Source organism: Nicotiana sylvestris, chromosome 11 (assembly GCF_000393655.2).
Source record: "Nicotiana sylvestris chromosome 11, ASM39365v2, whole genome shotgun sequence".
NCBI classification, from domain to species: Eukaryota; Viridiplantae; Streptophyta; class Magnoliopsida; order Solanales; family Solanaceae; genus Nicotiana; species Nicotiana sylvestris.
This window is the reverse complement of record NC_091067.1, coordinates 158,984,311-159,008,032: the sequence shown is the minus strand read 5'-3', so window position 1 is coordinate 159,008,032 and position 23,722 is coordinate 158,984,311. Positions and strand designations below refer to the sequence as shown.

General features: G+C 38.7%; 2 protein-coding genes across 2 annotated transcripts; both read right to left on the bottom strand.

Annotated features, from left to right (window-relative positions):
• Positions 1-975: 975 nt before the first annotated feature.
• LOC104245799 (linoleate 13S-lipoxygenase 2-1, chloroplastic-like) lies at positions 976-2,832 on the bottom strand. The gene is made up of 5 exons (XM_070162208.1): positions 2,672-2,832; positions 2,336-2,444; positions 2,104-2,227; positions 1,264-1,394; positions 976-1,176 (listed from the first exon to the last, which is right to left on the bottom strand). Exons 1-5 carry the CDS (start codon positions 2,830-2,832, stop codon positions 976-978), a joined length of 726 nt encoding a protein of 241 aa, XP_070018309.1.
• An 11,123-nt stretch (positions 2,833-13,955) lies between these two features.
• LOC104248942 (linoleate 13S-lipoxygenase 2-1, chloroplastic-like) lies at positions 13,956-20,969 on the bottom strand. The gene is made up of 8 exons (XM_070162207.1): positions 20,760-20,969; positions 17,112-17,457; positions 16,524-16,609; positions 16,267-16,377; positions 15,297-15,598; positions 14,905-15,171; positions 14,395-14,735; positions 13,956-13,970 (listed from the first exon to the last, which is right to left on the bottom strand). The coding sequence occupies exons 1-8, from the start codon at positions 20,967-20,969 to the stop codon at positions 13,963-13,965; spliced, it is 1,671 nt and encodes a 556-aa protein (XP_070018308.1). The 3' UTR covers positions 13,956-13,962.
• Positions 20,970-23,722: the final 2,753 nt, after the last annotated feature.

Here is a 23,722-nt window from a genome sequence, read left to right as displayed (position 1 = left end):
AAAAACCATAAAAGGCTCTCCCTCACCGCAAAAGCTAAAATACTCTCGGTTTTACCTGCCATCTTCTCTTGTTTCAATTCAGTCACCAAACTCGCTCTCTGTTGTCACAGAAATTCGATTAGAATAAATAACGAAGGCTTTATCCTTATCTCTCTTAAGTGCATGAACCTCACTTTGGGTATTTTGCTTTTGGTGAAGGCTTCTGGATGCATGGATACTGAGTTGTTTATTTGGCTAGGCATTGTAAGTTATTGATGAAGCTTTACATTGATGGATTAGGATTGTAATGGCAAAGGGAGGTGGTTTTGGGTGGGGTGGAAGAAGAAACGGGTTTTAAGAGGGAAAATGGGGTAATGGGCTATTTGAATGGGTATGAGTTTTTTAATTTGCCTAGTTGGCAATCAAAGAGTGGACCCAGGTGCCACGTTGGAATTCTATTAGGGTTAGGGATAAATTTGTCTACTTTTTTAACGGTAGGGACATATTTAAACGGATATTAAAACCAAGGACAAACGTGGATAATTTACCAAAGTAGAGAGACAAATCTGGCCTTTTTCCCAAAAGGAAAATTCAAACAGCCTGTGCTAAAATGACAAAAGTGGGTATTGATCTTGGGTCTAAAGCCTGGTGGGGGCGTCCATGACCACGACACCTACAATCGCTTTGTGACTAGGGTGTCATGCTCTTTTTTTATTTAATTTTGTTACGTTTTTTGCAGGAAGTTCGAGAACCTACATGAAATTTTACCCGAGCAACCGGATGGCGTATCACCCCCATTCCTCTACATAGATCTGCCCCTATTACTTTACTGTGTTATAAAGATAACCAAAGTAAAAGAAACAACAGTAGTAACAAAACTGATGAATACAATAATACTATAATAATAATAATAAGGAGAAAGAGGTAGAAGCTAAGGTGCTCTACCTTTTATTATTCTTTCACTTGCATCTTATTACAAAAATCATGTCTTGAAAATCAAATGGAAATGCTATAAGGTACACCTTTTCCAGTAACACCAGGTCCAGAAAATGGTTTCAACAGTTCATAAGGCACAACTCCAGCTCCATTTCTGTTCATTAAATTACTATCAGCATTTCTACCATCAATAATCCCTTCAAGTTCCTTTAATCTTCCAGAAAATTTTTCGAACGCCACGTTAATCACAGGATCCTCTGCCTAGTAAGGTTCTATTTTCTCTCCAAGATATTCTTCATCTGGAGAATGATTTGATAAAACATCCAAAATTGCCATGACTTTTGTTGCCTGTATTTGTGAAGGGAAGCATTTTAATAGTGCATCCTCAGGTTTTTTCAAGAAATTCTCCCATTCCTCATCAGTTGGATCCTCAGTTGGCATTTTTGCTCTGGCTGTTGTTGGCCTATTTGGAAAGTAACCTACAAATGCAATAGCAAAGTCATATTCTATGAAGTGAGGACATCATAAATACAATAAGTACAAAATAAAACTTTCATGTTTAACAAATTTGAAGAAAGTGGGATTATGAAAGTACATTTTATTTACTATTTTTACATAAATACTAAAAGGGCAGCCCGGTGCACTACTCCCGCTATGTGCGAGATCTGAAGAAGGGCCGGACCACAAGCGTCTATTCTACGCCGCCTTACCTTGCATTTCTGCAAGAGACTGTTTCCACAGTTTGAACTCGTGACCTCATGGTCATGGCAACAACTTTATCAGTTATAGCAAGGCCCCCTTCTTTTTACATAAATACTATTAAAAAAATACGATATCAATGTAGTTCAATATGTGAAAGTATGTTGGTTAGGAGAACCATTTTTACCAAGTTATTTATTAATGCTTATCAAGGATGTACTTGTAATAACCTCATCAATGACGTGAATCTGTAAATATATTTCACCCAAGTCGTGCATAATACTTTTTGATATGAGTTTAACTTCACTGGCACTATAAAGAGCTTTTATACTATCACTTCACCTAAAAGTTAGCTATAAGTAACTTTTCATTATAACTGTATAATAACTCTTACACCAGCAAATCACCTAAAAGAACTACAAAAACAACCGTTCATAATAAGTGAAATTACTAATATGAAAAACTAGTGCAAAAGGCTAAGGTGAGTACCTGCATAGCTGTATTGGCCAAAGTTAACTGCTGTATGGTGTCCAGAAGTTACCCAAACTATTGTTGTGATAATTCCTTTTAAGTCATCTGGGGTTTTTAGTTCTGGCCACCACGGCTCGTCTTTCTTGTCACCATGTCCAACATTTTTAATCTCTGTCTACCAAGCTTGGAGTTCTGTATCGGATTTTATGAGTTCGGTTTCTGTATAGTAGTGGTTGACATAGTCTGTTACCCATTGTTTAAGGATGTCCCATAGTACTAAACCATCATTTGCAAAAGGGTAATCTTCTATTGTTAGTTTCAAACCATATGGTGCATTTGGATCTTTCACAGCCATTCCCCTATTAAAGTTTGCACAAATAACATGTTATGTGGAAGGACAAAACAAAATATGTATATTTACTTAGTATGAGTTTTACTTCTATATACTACTAGAGTGAAGTTTTTATATTATCAGATCACTTAAAACATAATCGCATGTACTTCTTCATAATAAGTAGGACAGTAACATGAAAACTTAGACAGATAACTTGCCACGACAAGTTAAAATATACTGATAGGGAATAACCTGTTAATGAGGTCTTCTGGGAGTGCATGTCGATCAAATCGCCATTCAAGACCATAAGCAACAGAGCTTAATTCCACGGCGTATTTGCCAGGGAAGAATGAACTATCAATAATGCCATTAGCATTAATAAGAGCTTCTCTAGCTAAGGCATTTATTTCCATGGTGTATCTGAAGTGAGGATGCAGTAATCTGTATATTGGGTGCATTGCACTAAGTTGCCTATTTGTTGCTATGATGTATGGCTCTGTAGCACAATGAGTTCTGTCACGACCCAAACTGAAGGGCCATGACTAGCACCCGACCACACTTGCTGAGCACCAACGTACATTTCATCTAACCTTCATTATTATCTTTTAAGGCTGACGAGATCAATATAAATGGTAGACCTAGATCATGGACAACCAGCAATAAAATATAACGGCATGAACATACATAGCAGGGGATGACCAGACAATCAAGAAACTACGTATAAGGTATGAGCTACCACGCTACTATGAAAGACTATACAACAAAAACTAGCCGACAAGGCATACCAAACTATACATGAGCCGACACCTGTCTATGAGCCTCTAAAAGAACATAAGTGTTGCAACATAGCCGGAACAGGGCCCCGACATACCCATAATGTCTATAACAAAAATTGCATACCAAGACCAAGGCAAGTCCGGAGAAGGGATCTCGCCAATCACCGCTGAACTGGACAGTCTACTGTGGTGGGGGAGCTGCACCTGCCTGTCTATCAGGACCTGCAGCACGACATGCAGCGTCCACAAATAAAAGGACGTCAGTACGAATAAAGTACTGAGTATGTAAGGCAAGGAACCATAAATACGATCAGTAATGTAAGCAAGGATAGAGAATATACAACCTGTAACATCTTAGTACCTCTGAGGGCTACTTACATGAAATGCATGATACATATGTATAAATACATAAACCTTTAAAGCATTCGCCTCTGTGGGCATCATCATCATCATATCGTACCCGGCCATAATAGGCTCGGTAGAATCGTACCCGGCCACGTGGAGCTCGGTAAAACCCAACTGATCAGTGGTTGCACAATAGGTGTCGTACCCGGCCAACTATAGCGTGGCTCGATAGAGTAAAATAGATACATATATATAATGCATGCTCGACTCATGGAATCACATTCTAAACCTTTCGGAGTGACGTAAGGTCGGTATCCTCTGTACACGTTATTAGGACTAACTCTTCACTATGAACCTTATAAGATTTAGGAAGTACGAACAACATTGATAACATAAGAATAAGAGAAGCAACATTGACATCAATCGTTCCATAAGAGGGAAAACAATGTAAGTACTGCTAGCTTCTAAGAGTAGAGTATCTTGGAAGCTCGTTCATTACATTATGTACAATCGGAGTCGTGCAAAAGAAGGAAAGGGATAGCCTCACATACCTTGTATATACTGCCCCAATCTCAAGCTATGCAATTGTCAAAACTCCTTAGTCTACAATAAGAGAAACGATACTATCGTTATCATTTAAGCGTCATAACTATTATGTATCGACCACAACCTATTTTACGATGAAACGGACAGCACCTCCCCTATATATATGACCTCACACTATTCAAAACAGTCACCAAACAGCCCAAACAACATCAATAATAAACATATTGAGCCTCCCAAAATAGTCCACACACAGCCTAATCACTCCATACATACGACGACCACCGTAGTCGTGTCAAACAACCTGGAAATGTTACGAATAACTATCAGCCCATAAACCTACATATATATGGTGTTTCTCCACACCCTTCCTCCTCCAAAACTCCACAAGATAGTAGTAAAATACGCAGCCCAACAACAACGCAAAACAGTCCACAAAACAATAACACTACTACCAAACCTTTCGATATATATCTCACAAGTTCTAGCTTCAATGGCTTAGCCGCAACTTGGATAATCTTAAATACATATAGAGTAAGAGGTTCCTTACCTTTATACAGAAAGAACAACTCCAATTTGACCTTAAATTTCCATGAAATATCCCTCCAATGCTGCCACAACAACAAAAGAGCGAAACTAGCGATCAATTAGTGTTTTTCGGCACTAGAATCACTTTAGAAGGCTTGAAATCACCTAGGATTGATATTAAGAACATGAGGGAGTATTTACAGAACATAAAACCTTTAAAACAACCTCCCACACGAGCTGAAACGACACAAAAATGAGCAACAACAAGAAGAACAAGAGACTTACTAGCGCCACGGAATTCCCGACACTTGATTTGTGTTGTTTGCCCTTTTTTGGGTCTTGAATCTTGAGAGAACCTTGAGAGGATGTTCCTAGGGTTCTAAGGTCTGAAAATAGTGAAAAGAAATGACTTAAAACGGGTTGGAGGCATCCTATATAGGTCCAAATATCTTAAACCGACTTAGTGGGCCCCATAGAGAGGTGCTTGGCGCAGTCTCGCGAAAATGCGAATATCTCTCTACTCCGAGATCGTATCGATGAACGGTTTAATGCGTTGGAAACTAGACTCATAGATCTTTAATTTTGTTGGTAGATCACCCCGTAATTCCTTGTAAATTATGAGAAAAGATTAGAAACATTTGACCTAATGTTTAAGTAAAATTATGAACCTAAGTTGCGACAACTTTTGTCGACTTTTGTTTCATAACTCGTTTGACTTCAAGACTTATGATACGGATATTATATGATTAAAATACCTTAATAAATGACCTCTTGAGTGTATTAAGCACCGCTAGATTACCTGAAAATACGAGTTACAACATCTTTGATTCGTTTAACTTCTAATACTGGTTAATCACCCTTATACACTCTTGTATCACTTAAGACCAATAGGATTGACTTCTTATCATCTCAAAGATAATTCCTTCTTGGATTTATGTTAACTAATATATGGCATGAACTAACACATGTGGATATGGGTTGTAACACCCTCCCCCCCTTAGGAACATTCGTCCTCGAATGTAAGGGTTTATGGGGAGTTTAAATCATCGTGGATTCCAATGGAAATTTCCGATCAATTTTCCCCTATAAAATGGTCACTAGCAAAACTTGCAAGTAATTAAGCCCAACATATGGCTTCACAAGGCTACACAAAGCATTATGCGTATTTACATTATCTACATATCACCATTTTGTATTAAGGAGGAGTATTCTCAAATTATTGCTTACCTCATAGAGCCGTTTCTTCTTCCAATGTATCCTGTCTTCCACCAGCATCCTTGTTATCTTCATTCTGGAATAAGTAAGGGTATTTAGACTTCATCTCCTCTTCTGCTTCCCATGTCATTTCTTCCATATTTTTGTTCCTCCACAATACTTTGACGGAAGCTACATCTTTTGTTCTCAGCTTGCGGACTTGCCGATCTAATATCGCCACTGGCACTTCTTCATATGATAGGTCCTCTGTAACTTGTACATCTTTGATAGGGACGACTCGAGAAGGGTCTCCAATACATTTTCTCAACATAGATACATGGAATACCGGGTGGACAAATTCCAATTCGGATGGCAATTCTAACTCATAAGCAACCTGTCCAATCCGTCGAAGAATTTTATACGGCCCGATATACCTTGGACTCAGCTTACCTTTCTTCCCAAAACGCATAATACCCTTCATTGGTGAGATCCTCAGGAAAACCCAATCACCAACCTCAAACTCTAGATCACGACGTCGGACATCAGAATAAGATTTTTGCCTGCTTTGTGCCGTCCTCAATCGCTCCTGTATCACTTTCACCTTCTCAATAGCTTGGTGAATCAAATCTGGCCCATATAATTCTGTTTCACCGACTTCGAACCATCCAACTGGTGATCTACATCTCCTCCCGTATAGTGCCTCATATGGGGCCATTTTAATACTGGAATGGTAGCTATTGTTATAGGCGAATTCTATGAGTGGAAGATGATCATCCCAATTCCCCTTAAAATCTAGAACACATACTCGTAGCATATCTTCCAGTGTCTGAATGGTACGTTCAGCCTGTCCATCAGTCTGCGGATGAAATGCAGTGCTGAGATTTACCTGTGTGCCTAAACCCTTCTGGAAAGACCTCCAAAAGTTAGCCGTAAATTGAGCTCCTCGGTCTGATATAATAGATATGGGCACACCATGAAGCCTAACAATCTCCTTGATATACAACTTTGCATAATCTTCAGCCGCGTAAGTTGTCTTCACTGGCAGAAAATGGGCACATTTTGTAAGTCGATCAATTATCACCCAGATGGAGTCAAACTTATGATAAGAGCGAGGTAATCCAATAATGAAGTCCATATTAATCACCTCCCACTTCCAGGTCGGAATCTCTATATTTTGAAGCAATCCACCGGGTTTCTGATGTTCTATCTTTACTTGTTGACAATTGGGACACTGGGCTACAAATTCTGCAATAGACTTCTTCATATTATCCCACCAATACTGCTCCTTGACATCATGATACATCTTTGTCGAGCCGGGATGGATGGAATATCGGGATTGATGAATCTCATTCATAATCTTCTCTCGCAACCCTGCCACATTAGGCACACACAATCGGCTCTGGTATCTCAGTGCCCCATCTTTTCCGATCCCAAAAGCCATACTTTTACACTGTTGAATGCTTTCTCTTAATCGTACTAAGATAGGATCTTCATATTGTCGTGCTTTTACCTCGGCTACCAAAGATGATTCTGATGTATTCTGTACAGTAACACCTCCATCATCAGAGTCTAACAATCTGATTCTCATATTGGCTAGCTGATGAAGCTCTTTAATCAACCCCCATCTACCTGCCTCAATATGTACTAAGCTTCCCATTGATTTACGGCTGAGAGCGTCTGCCACAACATTGGCTTTACCGGGATGATACAATATCTCGACGTCGTAGTCTTTCAATAATTCAAGCCACCTACGCTGCCTCAAATTCAACTCTTTCTGCTTGAAGATGTATTGTAAACTCTTGTGATCTGTGTAGATGTCAACATGGACGCCGTATAAGTAGTGCCGCCATATCTTCAAAGCATATATTACTGCAGCCAATTCCAAATCATGGGTTGGATAATTCTTTTCATGCTTCTTCAATTGTCTTGATGCATAAGCAATCACATTCCCACGCTGCATCAATACGCACCCCAAACCTATACCTGAGGCATCACAATATACCACATAACCTTCTGTTCCTTCAGGAAGAGTGAGCACTGGTGCAGATGTCAATCGATTCTTCAACTCCTGAAAACTACGTTCACAAGTGTCAGACCACTGGAATTTGGTAGCTTTTTGTGTTAACTTAGTCAATGGTGATGATATAGAGGAAAATCCTTCTACAAACCGCCTATAATATCCTGCTAGCCCTAGGAAGCTGCGGACTTCTGATGGTGTTGTAGGTCTCGGCCAATTCTTTACTGCATCGATCTTCTGAGTGTCGACACTAATACCCTCATCAGATATCACATGGCCAAGGAATGCTACTGAGTTCAGCCAGAATTCACATTTGGAGAGCTTAGCATATAACTTACGATCCTGAAGCGTCTGTAATACTATCCGCAAGTGGCCCGCATGTTCCACCTCCGAACGAGAATACACTAGAATGTCATCAATGAATACAATCACGAACACATCAAGATAGGGCCTGAATATAGTATTCATGAGATCCATAAAAGCTGCTGGGGCATTTGTTAGCCCGAACGACATCACCAAGAACTCAAAGTGCCCATATCTTGTCCGGAAGGCCGTCTTTGGAATATCCTTCTCCCTAACCCTCACTTGATGATACCCTGAACGTAAATCAATCTTAGAGAAATACTTGGCACCCTGGAGTTGGTCAAACAGGTCATCAATTCTTGGAAGTGGATACTTGTTCTTTATAGTAGACTTATTCAACTGTCGATAGTCGATACACATCCGTAACGACCCGTCTTTCTTCCGCACGAATAGGACTGGTGCACCCCAAGGTGAAGTGCTAGGCCTAATAAAGCCCTTATCCAGCAAGTCCTTCAACTGCACCTTCAACTCTCGCAACTCTGCCGGGGCCATTCTGTATGGAGGAATAGAGATCGGTTGAGTGTCAGGCAACACATCAATGCTAAACTCAATCTCCCTTTCAGGAGGAAGGCCTGGGAGTTCATCTGGGAAAACATCTGGGAATTCGTTGACCACAGGGATTGATTGTAAAGTAGGCGGTTTCGCCTCCGCATCCCTAACGCGAACGAGATGATAAATGTAACCTTTTGAGATCATTTTCCTTGCCTTAAGATAGGAAATAAACCTACCTTTCGGTGTAGCAATGTTCCCTTTCCATTCAATGACGGGTTCACCCGGAAATTGGAACCTAACCATCTTCGTACGACAGTCAACATTTGCATAGCATGAGGCCAACCAGTCCATTCCCATTATCACATCAAAATCAACCATTTCTAACTCAAATAAATTTGCCGAGGTTTGACGACTACAAATCATCACAGTGCAACCTCTATATACCCTTCTAGCAATCACAGAATCTCCTATCGGAGTAGATACCGCGAGGGGTTTACTTATCAATTCAGGTTCAATGCCAAACTTATTAGCCACAAAGGGTGTAACATATGATAATGTAGATCCCGGATCAATCAGCGCATATACATCATAAGAAAACACAGATATAATACCTGTAACAACATCTGGAGACGACTCGAGATCCTGTCGACCTACTAGAGCATAGGTTCGATTTTGAGCACCACTCGAACTCGGCACTGCACCTCTACCCCTACCACGACCTGTCGACTGCTGAAAACCCCGTGCTGGAGGTCGAACTGATGAGGAAGAACCAGACACAGATCCAGTCGGCTGAGCCATACCATCACCTCCTCTATTAGGACAATCCCGCATCATATGGCCAGGCTGCCCGCACGAATAGCATGCATCAGAACCTCGACGACACAGTCCAAAGTGGGCCTTGCCGCACTGATCACAATGTGGTGTTGGGGGTCTCATCTGACTAGTATCCCTGTGATGTTGCGAGCCAGATGCCCGCGAACTCTGACCTGGACCAGAATAGGATCGATCATATCGAGGCCTCTGAAACTGTGGAGGAGCACTAGCTACAGGTGGCGCCGAACTCCTCGAAAACTGTGGCCTGATGCGGCCTCTGAAGTCATCAGAATACCCTGCAAATCTCGCCCTCTTATGCTGGCCTCTATCCTGCTCCCTAACTGCCCTCTGCTGGCGCTTACGATCCTCTAGGGTCTGGGCATAAGCTTGAATACGGGAAATATCCATGCCCTCCACCAAGGAGGCTGTCGTACACTCATTTATCAGATGTGGTCCCAACCCATTCACGAACATATGCACCCTATCACTCATCTCGGCCACCATATGGGGAGCATACCTTGCCAAAGAATCAAACTGCATATTGTACTCTCGCACACTCATATTACCTTGTCTAAGGTTCAAGAACTTATCAGCTCTAGCTCGTCGTATCTCAACTGGCAAGTAGTGACGAAGAAAGGCCTCAGAAAATTCCTTCCACACAGCTGGAGGAGGGTTCGGACCCCTGGATCTCTCCCAACTATCATACCAGAGAACCGCTAAATCCCGTAACCGATAAGAAGCCAACTCTACTGCCTCTGTATCACTAACATGCATAACCCGAAGTGTACGATGAACTTGGTCAATAAAAGTCTGTGGGTCCTCCTTGGGGTCTGATCCGGTAAACACTGGAGGGTCTAAATTAATAAAATCACGAACTCTTGTACTAACTGGTTTCTCAGCAGCACCTGTATTCTGCCTCTGATCCTGAGCAGCTACCAAGCTAGTCAATAACTGCAAAGCACTCCGCATATCCTGGTCTGGAGTGCCAGACGGAGGAACTGGAGGCGCTGGGTGCCTTCTAATATCCTCTGGAGGAGATGGAGTAGATGAGGTATGAGAGGGCATCTCACTTTGAGCCTCACTTTGTCCTGCTCTGACTTGGGGCACCTGACTGGTACCCTCTCCCGCTGCTGTATCAAGCCGTCTACTAATCGTTTGCTTCCTAGTCGAAGGCATCACTGAAAAAAACAAGGTGAATATTAGAGACAAACACTTACGACTCAACTCTACGCACGATCTAGATTCAGGAAAAAGGTAACAACCCTAGATGTCATGTAGCCTCCTGATTATAAATGTGGCGCGCTATACATCCATAATCAAGACTCTACTAGACACGGCTCATAGACAACCCCTAGGACAGACTTGCTCTGATACCAAGTTTGTCACGACCCAAACTGAAGGGCCATGACTAGCACCCGACCACACTTGCCGAGCACCAACGTACATTTCATCTAACCTTCATTATTATCTTTTAAGGCTGACGAGATCAATATAAATGGTAGACCTAGATCATGGACAACCAGCAATAAAATATGACGGCATGAACATACATAGCAGGGGATGACCAGACAATCAAGAAACTACGTATAAGGTATGAGCTACCACGCTACTATGAAAGACTATACAACAAAAACTAGCCGACAAGGCATACCAAACTATACATGAGCCGACACCTGTCTATGAGCCTCTAAAAGAACATAAGTGTTGCAACATAGCCGGAACAGGGCCCCGACATACCCATAATGTCTATAACAAAAATTGCATACCAAGACCAAGGCAAGTCCGGAGAAGGGATCTCGCCAATCACCGCTGAACTGGACAGTCTACTGTGGTGGGGGAGCTGCACCTGCCTGTCTATCAGGACCTGCAGCACGACATGCAGCGTCCACAAATAAAAGGACGTCAGTACGAATAAAGTACTGAGTATGTAAGGCAAGGAACCATAAATACGATCAGTAATGTAAGCAAGGATAGAGAATATACAACCTGTAACATCTTAGTACCTCTGAGGGCTACTTACATGAAATGCATGATACATATGTATAAATACATAAACCTTTAAAGCATTCGCCTCTGTGGGCATCATCATCATCATATCGTACCCGGCCATAATAGGCTCGGTAGAATCGTACCCGGCCACGTGGAGCTCGGTAAAACCCAACTGATCAGTGGTTGCACAATAGGTGTCGTACCCGGCCAACTATAGCGTGGCTCGGTAGAGTAAAATAGATACATATATATAATGCATGCTCGACTCATGGAATCACATTCTAAACCTTTCGGAGTGACGTAAGGTCGGTATCCTCTGTACACGTTATTAGGACTAACTCTTCACTATGAACCTTATAAGATTTAGGAAGTACGAACAACATTGATAACATAAGAATAAGAGAAGCAACATTAACATCAATCGTTCCATAAGAGGGAAAACAATGTAAGTACTGCTAGCTTCTAAGAGTAGAGTATCTTGGAAGCTCGTTCATTACATTATGTACAATCGGAGTCATGCAAAAGAAGGAAAGGGATAGCCTCACATACCTTGTATATACTGCCCCAATCTCAAGCTATGCAATTGTCAAAACTCCTTAGTCTACAATAAGAGAAACGATACTATCGTTATCATTTAAGCGTCATAACTATTATGTATCGACCACAACCTATTTTACGATGAAACGGACAGCACCTCCCCTATATATATGACCTCACACTATTCAAAACAGTCACCAAACAGCCCAAACAACATCAATAATAAACATATTGAGCCTCCCAAAATAGTCCACACACAGCCTAATCACTCCATACATACGACGACCACCGTAGTCGTGTCAAACAACCTGGAAATGTTACGAATAACTATCAGCCCATAACCCTACATATATATGGTGTTTCTACACACCCTTCCTCCTCCAAAACTCCACAAGATAGTAGTAAAATACGCAGCCCAACAACAACGCAAAACAGTCCACAAAACAATAACACTACTACCAAACCTTTCGATATATATCTCACAAGTTCTAGCTTCAATGGCTTAGCCGCAACTTGGATAATCTTAAATACATATAGAGTAAGAGGTTCCTTACCTTTATACAGAAAGAACAACTCCAATTTGACCTTAAATTTCCATGAAATATCCCTCCAATGCTGCCACAACAACAAAAAAGCGAAACTAGCGATCAATTAGTATTTTTCGGCACTAGAATCACTTTAGAAGGCTTGAAATCACCTAGGATTGATATTAAGAACATGAGGGAGTATTTACAGAACATAAACCCTTTAAAACAACCTCCCACACGAGCTGAAACGACACAAAAATGAGCAACAACAAGAAGAACAAGAGACTTACTAGCGCCACGGAATTCCCGACACTTGATTTGTGTTGTTTGCCCTTTTTTGGGTCTTGAATCTTGAGAGAACCTTGAGAGGATGTTCCTAGGGTTCTAAGGTCTGAAAATAGTGAAAGGAAATGACTTAAAACGGGTTGGAGGCATCCTATATAGGTCCAAATATCTTAAACCGACTTAGTGGGCCCCATAGAGAGGTGCTTGGCGCAGTCTCGCGAAAATGCGAATATCTCTCTACTCCGAGATCGTATCGATGAACGGTTTAATGCGTTGGAAACTAGACTCATAGATATTTAATTTTGTTGGTATATCACCCCGTAATTCCTTGTAAATTATGAGAAAAGATTAGAAACATTTGACCTAATGTTTAAGTAAAATTATGAACCTAAGTTGCGACAACTTTTGTCGACTTTTGTTTCATAACTCGTTTGACTTCAAGACTTATGATACGGATATTATATGATTAAAATACCTTAATAAATGACCTCTTGAGTGTATTAAGCACCGCTAGATTACCTGAAAATACGAGTTACAACATCCTTGATTCGTTTAACTTCTAATACTGGTTAATCACCCTTATACACTCTTGTATCACTTAAGACCAATAGGATTGACTTCTTATCATCTCAAAGATAATTCCTTCTTGGATTTATGTTAACTAATATATGGCATGAACTAACACATGTGGATATGGGTTGTAACAAGTTCTTATCCTGCAAAAACCAATTTCAAAGTATTACTATTCCTATGATACTTTCCAGCCAGATAGCGAGCGATCACTCAACTATGAACACTAACTGAAACCGGCCGGGAATATAATGCATGTGTCATCACTTACCAGTGGCTAACAAGCTGGTGATAGCCAGAGTTTTGAGCAAGAACATGAGCTTTACTAACTTCCAAAGCCAAGAACCAGTGGCATGCCAAGTAGGGCAATATACTTCTTTCCACTGAGGTTTATCATATACAGGTGGCCTTGTTAGCTCAATGGCCAAAGGTCTCAATGTGCCATCTGGTGTCAAGAAAAATAGAGTTCTTGATCCATATAACACTCTTCCTTTGAGTTCATTCACTTTGTTCACATATGGCAACAGCAAATCATGATAATCTAGGATAAACAGCTTCTTTTGTTTAATTGCCTGCAATTTATGTATAATTCAAGAATTAATTAAGGCAGAAGGAAGACTATACAGATCATGTATAATTTTATACTACTCATAATTTTATCAAATTTGGAGAAAGTGGATGGGGTGATTACAATGACAATGTAAAGATTTTTATACTATCAGTGTAGTTTTAACTTATGATAGTAGATAGTTATCATTTTTATCAGTTTACTACTTAATATTTATCGTTGAGATTTACCTGTAATTATCCTATAAATGGATGATTGTATAATGTCTTTCACATCACTGATGCATAGAACTTAAACTTGTTTTAAAACGAGTTTAACCTCTATACACCGATGGTGTATAAGAACTTTTACACTATCAGTGTCAACTAAAAGATAACTATTCACAAAAATTAAGATTTTTAACTTAAAAGATAAGGGGGGGGGGTTACCTGCATAACTGTATTGTCCAAAGTTTACTGCTGCATGGTGTCCAGAAGTTACCCAAACAATTGTTGTGATAATTCCAATTAAGTCATCTGGGGTTTTTAGTTCTGGCCACCACGGCTCATTTTTCTTGTCACCATGTCCAACATTTTTGATCTCTGACCACCAAGCTTGGAGTTCTGTATCGGATTTTATGAGTTCGGTTTCTGTATAGTAGTGGTTGACATAGTCTGTTACCCATTGTTTAAGGATGTCCCATAGTACTAAACCATCATTTGCAAAAGGGTAGTCTTCTATTGTTAGTTTCAAACCATATGGTGCATCTGGATCTTTCACAGCCATTCCCCTGTTAAAGTTTGCACAAATAGCATATTAGTGTAAATAATTTTTATACTATCAGATCACTTAAAATATAATTGTATGTAATTCTCCATGATAAGTGGGATCAGTAACATAAAAAAATTAGACAGAAATAACTTGTTACGACAAGTTAAAATACACTGATAGTAAATTACCTGCTAATGAGGTCTTCCGGGAGTGCCTGTCGATCAAATCGCCATTCAAGATCATAAGCAACAGAGCTCAACTCCATGGAGTATTTGCCGGGGAAAAATGAATTCTCAATAATGCCATTGGCATTAATAAGAGCATCTCTAGCCAAGGAATTTATTTCCATAGTGTATCTGAAGTGAGGATGCAGTAATCTGTATATTGGGTGCATTGCACTAAGTTGCCTATTTGTTGCTATGATGTATGGCTCTGTAGCACAATGAGTTCTTAGCCTGCAAAAACCAATTTCAAACTATTAATATTTCCACATATGTTTTCAGCCAGATAGCGAGCGATTACTCAACTATGAACACTAACTGAAAGCGGCCGGGAATATAATGCATGTGTTATCACTTACCAGTGACTAACAAGCTGGTGATAGCCAGAGTCCTGAGCAAGAACATGAGCTTTAGCTAATTTCCAAAGCCAAGAACCAGTGGCATGCCAAGTAGGGCAATATACTTCTTTCCATTGAGGTTTATCATATACAGGTGGTCTTGTTAACTCAATGGCCAAAGGTCTCAATGTGCCATCTGGTGTCAAGAAAAATAGAGTTCTTGATCCATATAACACTCTTCCTTTGAGTTCATTCACTTTGTTCACATATGGTAACAGCAAATCATGATAATCTAGAATAAACAGCTTCTTTTGTTTAACTGCCTGCAATTTATAATGTATTATTCAAGATTTAGTTAAGGCAGAAGGAAGACTACGTACAGATCGTGTATAATCAAGCGCGTGTGTCTGTGGGGGGGGGGGTCATAATTTAAATAATGGCCTAAAAGAAACCATTTATGCAAATAAAGGGATCCAACCGTTGGCTAGAAATGACATTAAGTTGCTACTCTAAAGGGCTACTATTTAGGAATTAGCCAATACAACAACAACAACAACCCAGTATACCCTAGGGTAGAGAGACTGTTTCCAAATAGACCTCCGGCATCCTTCCCTCCAAGAACTTCTCACCTTGCTCTTGGGGAGACTCGAACTCACAACCTCTCGGTTGGAAGTGGGAGTTGCTTACCATCAGAGCAACCCCTCTTGTCTAAACCCCTCGAATTAGGAATTAGCCAATGTGACTCGAATTTTAGTTTTTCAGTTAAATTTTTTGAGACACAAATGTCCTGAATTGTCCTGAAATTAAAATTTTTAGGAAATAAGCACAAGCTAATTCCTAAATAGCATCCCTAAGAACGGCTATTTGTGCACTTCCCCAACTGTTGGCCTGCGGGCTGCGGAATATCGTGTGTCCATAAAGAAACCATAAACAGTGTAATTTTTCTTATAATTTTTTTTTTTAGAAAAACAAAGGATTTGTTTATATATACCTCTTCAACAGTCATGAATCCTGCAATTTCTAGCTCAATTAGCTCTTTTGTGATTGCTGATTCAGGAGGTCCATATATCTCAGGATCTAGCTTGCTCTCCAATGGCCATTCCTGGAATTTTCATGAACTATTTTTAGTCCTGTGTTTCTATCAATAATTTGATCTTTAACCATAATGTATGATTTGATTTATAAAACAATAATTAAGTAATATGATAAAATGAAATAAAATAACTAATTAAGGGAAATCAACCATACCGTAACCAAGCGTATACTATAGGGGTTCAAACCAGCTAAGGTTTGACGAGCAAATTCCACATCTTTAAACCAAGAAAACTTGTCCCCTGCAATAACGTTGAAAAATATGCACTAACTTAGATTTTTACAACGACTTTACTGCAATAATATTACAACAACAAATTCAGTGAAATCTCACAAGTAAAGTCTAGGTAGGATAAAGTGTACGCAGATTTTACCCCTACCTTATGACGGTAAAAAGACTATGTTCAAAAGACCATCGGCTCAAAAAAAGTGAAAATAAAGCAATAAACAGACAGTAACAATAACAAGGTAATAAGACACGGATGCAAATGGTGCAATAATATTATTTCTGTTTATTTTCTTTCAACATACCGTGCACTTATTTTGACAGTTCCACTTAAATTATGAAAATTAAGCTATATCTTTCCAAAAAAATATTGCCCTATTTCGTGTCGAATTATCCAAATATATTATGCATTTTTAGAAGATCGATGGATGTGACATTATTTTGAAGGATCCAGCAACATAAGTTTCTGATATAATATTGTGATTTATGATTTTTTGACGAATCCGAGCAGAACTTACTTTGAAGCAATTCAGGGGTTTCAAAGAGCAAGACATCTTTTTGTGTATCAGAAATGGCCTTAATGAGCCTTGGTATGATATTCAATAGGCTACTTTTATCGTTAAGTGGTGGAAGTCTGACTCCGACGTTGAACAGTGACTCAATGGCCGGAAAATGTGGAAATCCGGCGTTCGGATCATCGATGGTGACGGACTCCAACGCCGGCACCACCGCGTGCAGAACGGAGTAAAGTGTGTTGCCTGAGAATGTTAAGCTCTTTACTTCTGAGAATGCTTCATCTCTTGGTACATATACAAAGGCACTCCTTGATTCAGGTAATGGATCTGCAATGCAACAACAAAACGACTAGTATAAAATTCATTTCGAGTTTAATTTTTTTATTTTTAAAAATATTATTTATTAATTTAAGGTGAGTTCAGAAAATTAATTTAGATAAACAAAAAAAAAGATAATTTTTTGTTATATTATTAATATAATATAACTTGAATCCTTACAGTTTTTTCTTTATTTATTACAAGCAGTTTGATAAAATGCAAATTATGGTAACATGTTATGTTATAGAAGTAAAACTGCAGAGAGTGTAAAAAGAAATTACACGATTATTGTATATAATTTAGATTCAACCAAGTTTAATTATAAATTTAACAGAATTTACATTATTATACCACTTAAAAGATAAATACGGTAACGATCCATAATAAGTAAATTTAGCACTTGGATAATATGACAAACAATCAGTTACAACGGATAAAATAATATAGCAATATAAAAATTATTTATAGTTGTCATACCTCCTTTTTCGCCCGCGTAGCACGCAAAGGGACGCGGAAAGGAGTTTTTTCCAATTAAAGGACAATCGAAACGGGATTTATTTATTTGTTTCAGAGTCGCCACTTGGGAGATTTGTGGTGTCCCAAGTCACCGGTTTTAATCACGAATCGAGGAAAAGAATGACTCTGTTTAACAGCCTGCGCACCAGAAATCCGGATAAGGAATTCTGTTAACCCGGGAGAAGGTGTTAGGCATTCCCGAGTTCCGTGGTTCTAGCACGGTCGCTCAACTGTCATATTCGGCTTGGTTATCTGATATAATACATGTTGAACATATATGCGAACTTTAACTTTTAATCGCTTTTATCATTATTATTATTATTATTATCGAGAATTGCAACATCGTGAAAATATATCTCGAACCACGTCACATCAATGTACCTGTGGTTATCGACATATTTCGACTCTGTTGAGATTTGGATTTGGGTCACATAAATGTGCACCCGAGTTTAAGAAAATAAATTGTTAAAGGTGCGCCTAAAGCGACTAGTATATCATTATTTTGGGTAAGGCCGTGAAATTTGCTAAACGACCGATCCCGAAGTCTATACAATTATTAACCATTTATTGAGGGCCCCGCAACTTGTGCATTTTATTGGGTGAGGCTCATCTCATTTATTTTAAAAGGATAATCCTAAAGTGCCTACATTTTTTCTGTTAAATTTGTCTCTAAAAAAAATGAAAGAGAAAATGTCCTAATTTATTTACAATGCTTACGCGTTGTTATAGTCGGGTTCTGAATGCAATTTGTTAAATCAGAATGTAAACATAATATGGGCAGCCCGTTGGCCAACGTGGACCCAGGCCCAACGTGTATGGCACAAAACTGGACCTGGGTCATCTCATTCACATGTTACTACCTAGCTACATTATACTAGGCATGCTCACAGTTTGTCAAATTAAAAAAAACTTGGCAATCTAATTTTAATCCTAGACCATTTATATGCTGAAATTAACCAATAGTATCTAGCTAAACAATATTCCTACAAGTTCTGAAACGGTCTATTCGTTTAATGAGCTAACTGTTGAATGTTTAAGAATAGTCTAAATCAGCTAACATGCTTTTTGAGACATAATAATCATCTAACAATAACAAACTAACTGGACAGAGTTACTACACCATTTTTTTTAACAATACATAGACAGTTCGTCCACTAAACTACTGTCAGATGTTCCATTATATATATTAAACAACTACATGATTCTGATATTAGGAAGCTAAATAACGTACATATACGAATAAAATTCAAAATATAACTAAGATAAATTCAGAACTTCAACTCTTCATTTCATATTCATGCTTCATGTTTCAGTTTACAGTATGCCAAAGTTACAGTTGTGTACCCGGTATTGTCAATACAAGAAGAAGAAGGTCAGCAAAGTAGTATGTAACACAGCAACATACAACAACAGAAAGCCCAACACAGTAGCTTCAATACCTCAATCCAGAAATCCCAGTAACACGGAGAAAATTAGTAAAAATGGAGAAGAAAAATAGTCCGGAAATCTCTCTTTATTTTTTTCTTTCTAGCTTTGAACTCTCTATGGTGTTCTTCCACTCTCAATATTTCAGAAAATTTGGTTCTATCTTTTTTACTCTCTCCAAAATGAATTCTGTCCCTGTATAAACAGTGTATCCAGAGTGTATATCGGGTGTATACCGCTCTCTCCGCCCCCTCTTTTTTTCTTCTCTCTATCTATTTTTTCTTCTTTTTTTTTAGCTCTTTTCTTCCTAAATTTTCTCTTCTATTTATAGTAAAATTTTCGAAATTTTTAGATTTGTTTTTTTATTATTTTTTATTTTTTAATTAAAAGAAATCTCACTTACAAATTGCTTTTATTTTTTTAGAAAAAGAAATCCCACCTTTATTTACTTTTATTTTTAAAATTCCAACTTTAATTACTTTTATCTTATTTAAAATCCCATTTTTTATTTTTTTAAAAGAGAATCTCACTTTATTTAACTTTTCTTTAAAAAAAACAAACCACTATGTTTTCCTTTTCTTTTAAAAATGCTACTTTCAATTACTTTAAATTTTTTATATTTTTAGATACCTTTATATTTATTTTTTAATTCCAACCTTCTTTTACTTTTAAATTTTTTTAAAATTTCCACAAAACTTTTTATTTTTTTAAATTTTCTACATTCTTTTACTTTTTTTAAAAGAGAATTCTACCTATTTTTACTTTTATGTATTTTTTTATTCAATACTTCCCTTTTTCTTATTTTTTAAATCATTCCCAAAAAATTTTTTTTTAAAAAAAATAATATATTTTCGGATTTTTTTATATAAAAAAACAAAAAAAAATATTAATAGTGATAATTCACCTTTTAATTTTTTGGTATTTTTATCCTATAATAAAAAGTGTAATAAAGCTAAAATAATAGTAGGTTAAAACCCCCTAAAATATTTACATAAAAGAAGTGATAAAAATTAAATGTTGTCAAAAATTAGGTGTTCACAGCTGCCCCTCTTTGCTCGAAAACACGAAGAGCTTTCGGGCAAAGATAAAGTGAACAATGCGACTAATTTTTTATCATATCGTTATTCAAAAGAGGAAGAAAATAAAAAAGGAAAGGCGCAACCGAGTCCTGGTTTTGGACAGCCTATATATCCCTGGTTATAAGGGAATCAGGTCGCGTGTAGTTCAGAAAGTTTTGGTAGCTGGGACTACCATGGGATTGCGATGTTACTGTTACTGTTGTTGCATGCTGTTACCGTTGCTTTTCGATCTCCTTATTACACCATTGCTAGAAAGAAAACAAGAAGTTATACTAAGCTATGATCTATGAATTACAAAGATTTATTCTCGAACTTGGTCATGTGATTGTTGCTGCCTCGTTGCTTTGTGTTTCCTCTGGTATTTCTTTACTTCTAGCTCGACTTGTGGTCTTCCTTCTGATTTCTGCTGGGGATTTTTGTTGTAACCCTCTGCTTTACTGACTTCAAACTTCAATGTATTCTCCTGTTCTGCAAGTGGGCTCCTGACTCCACCTTGACTTTTGAAAGATGACACAACCTCCATTCTCTAGGCGGGCTCCTGACTTCTTCAACAATCTTAGAATTTAACGCCCTCCATTCTCCATGCGGGCTCCTGACTTTCATCAGCAACTTTGAAAATAAAATGCATTTGGCAATGATTTATGAAAATATATATTTTGGCAATGTTTATACAAGCAGGACCACTTGGGTCGAAATAAATTAAATGTCCTTTTGAGGAAGGATTAAATTCAATATCCTATTCGAGGGCGGATAGACCCATCACATCCTATTCGAGGGCAGACAGACCCATCATATCCTGTTCGAAGGCGGACATACCCATCATATCCTATTTGAGGGCGGACAGACCCATCATATCCTGTTCGAGGGCAGACAGACCCATCATATCCTATTCGAGGGCGGATAGACCCATCATATCCTATTCGAGGGCGCATGAACCCAAAATATCCTTTTCGAGGGTGAATGAACCCAAAAATATCCTATTCGAGAGAGGATGAACCCAAAATATCCTTTTCGAGGGCGAACGAACCCAAAAATATCCTACTCGAGGGCGGACGAACCCAAAATATCCTATTCGAGGGCAGATGAACCCAAAATATCTTATTCGAGGGCGGATGAACCCAAAAATATCCTATTTGAGGGCGGACAGACCCATCATATCCTGTTCGAGGGCGGACAGACCCATCATATCCTATTTGAGGGCGGACAGACCCATCATATCCTGTTCGAGGGTGGACAGACCCATCATATCCTATTCGAGGGTGGATATACCCATCATATCCTGTTCGAGGGCGGATGAATCCAAAATATCCTTTTCGAGGGCGGATGAACCCAAAAATATCCTTTTCGAGGGTGGACGAACCCAAAATATCCTATTCGAGGGCGGACGAACCCAAAATATCCTATTCGAGGGCGGACGAACCCAAAATATCCTATTCGAGGGCGGATGAACCCAAAATATACTATTCGATGGGGGATGAACCCAAAATATCCTATTCGAGGGCGGATTAACCCAAAATATCCTATTCGAGGGCGGATGAACCCAAAATATCCTATTCGAGGGCAGATAGACCCATCTTCAAAACTTGAAATTGTCTTACCTCCGACTGTTTTTCTTAAAATGGTGCTGTCTTGCTATCTCTTAAAACTTGAATTGATTTCCTCGTTCCTCCGAGAAAATTTCGACAATGGCAGAAAATATTCTGCCCCAGTTTTGGTGCTTTTCCTTGTGGCATGTTTTTTCGCCATTAATAAGATTTCTTTTTCCTGCTTCAAACCAAAGAAAATTTGTTAGTTTTAAAACATGGTGAGTGGTCGTGTCACTCCTGATGGGGATGGTTTTTCCCTTTCTCCCTTCCCCGCTCTGTGTTTCATTACGCTATCAAAACTTGCTGAGGATTGTAAGCACGTGATTTTTGCCCTATATGAGAATTACTCCCAAAAATTCAAAAATAAAATGATTTTCCTTGGTGTGCAATTTTGTGGTATTTTTGTGTAACTATTTGTATGTTTGTCTGTGCATGTTTATTTGTTAAATTATTAAAAATACAAAAATATGTCGCATTTTGCATGTAGGATTTAATTCTACAATTGTTAGTAATTAAGTTTGTTTTACAAAAATAAAAATTACAAACATAAGCATCGTTTGCATTTTTAGCATTTAATGTCCAAATATACAATTTTATGTTTAATTATTACTTAATTATGCGTTAATTGTTATTGGGAGTTAATTTGCGCTTTTATAACTTAATTTAGTTCTTAAAAATAATTTAAGTATTTTTATAATTTAGTTTTAGATAAATAAAAGAAGAAAAAAGAAAACAAAAATACAAAAAATCGGAATTGGGCCTCTTCTTCAATTTCAAGCCACAGGCCCAAAAAATGGCCCAACCTTCCCTATGACCCAGTCCATTTCGAACTGGGTCGACCCAGTCCATAACCCAACACCCCTATTATCTTACAAATAACACAAAACAAAAAAAAGGGAGAAGAAAACCCTAAAAAAAGCTAAGTCATCCGCCCCCCCTCCTATCTTCTTCTTCTTCCTCAAGCTCCCCTCCTTAGCATCAATGGCTGCCCCTCCATCCTCCTCACCCTCACTGCACACACACACACAATGCACGTAGCAGCCGTTCATGGCTGCTACGACCCCGTTGCCTCCGTCTCCTTCGAACCAGCGACGACCCCTCCGCCGAACACCTTCGTTGTTTCTTCTTCTTCGTCCAGCATCCATGGACGCCTCCTCCACCTCCCCAGCTGCTCAAAGCTTTACCTTCTCCTTGGCAGCATCATCACCACTATCACTGCTTCATCTCCTCCTCCAAAAAAAGACAGGAGTCCACCATGGCTACTGTCGCCGCTGCACCAACGAGTTTCTGCCTCAGTCAAAGCTCCGACGTCCAGCAGTAGCTGATGCTACTGCTTCACTGATGCAAGGCTGAACATTCCCCTCCGTTCTTGTTGCTATTGCCCATGCAACTGTTAATGTTTGTTAAGTTCAAATTGAAGTTTATATTAATTATTTCTTCAATTTATTTCATGTGTTTTATGTATTTTCAGAAATTGTTAACATTGTTTAAATCATGTGAATCCGTCATGTTTTGTTGTTTAAAAATAGATTTCATTCATGTTCATACTTTGTTTGGTTTATCTTGAATCCGAAATTAGTATAGTATGACCTTCTTGATTGTTGATTATCATTTTTTGATTATTTCTTCAGTTTGCTTCATGATCTTGTTTAAGTTTAATATAGGAGTTGTTGGTTGTAATGTTGTTAGA

Excerpts from the sequence above, each read along its gene's own strand:
- LOC104245799 (XM_070162208.1), bottom strand. The coding sequence starts at position 2,832 with ATGGAAATAAATGCCTTAGCTAGAGAAGCTCTTATTAATGCTAATGGC. Across the intron at positions 1,395-2,103 it reads TGGCCAATACAGCTATGCAG|GTTACTTTCCAAATAGGCCA; the intron begins GTACTCACCTTA and ends TTGCATTTGTAG. Across the intron at positions 1,177-1,263 it reads GCTTCCCTTCACAAATACAG|GCAGAGGATCCTGTGATTAA; the intron begins GCAACAAAAGTC and ends GAACCTTACTAG.
- LOC104248942 (XM_070162207.1), bottom strand. The coding sequence starts at position 20,969 with ATGGAGGTTGTGTCATCTTTCAAAAGTCAAGGTGGAGTCAGGAGCCCA. Across the intron at positions 17,458-20,759 it reads AGCAACAATCACATGACCAA|TCGTTTTGTTGTTGCATTGC; the intron begins GTTCGAGAATAA and ends ATTTTATACTAG. Across the intron at positions 15,172-15,296 it reads CACCAGCTTGTTAGTCACTG|GCTAAGAACTCATTGTGCTA; the intron begins GTAAGTGATAAC and ends TGGTTTTTGCAG.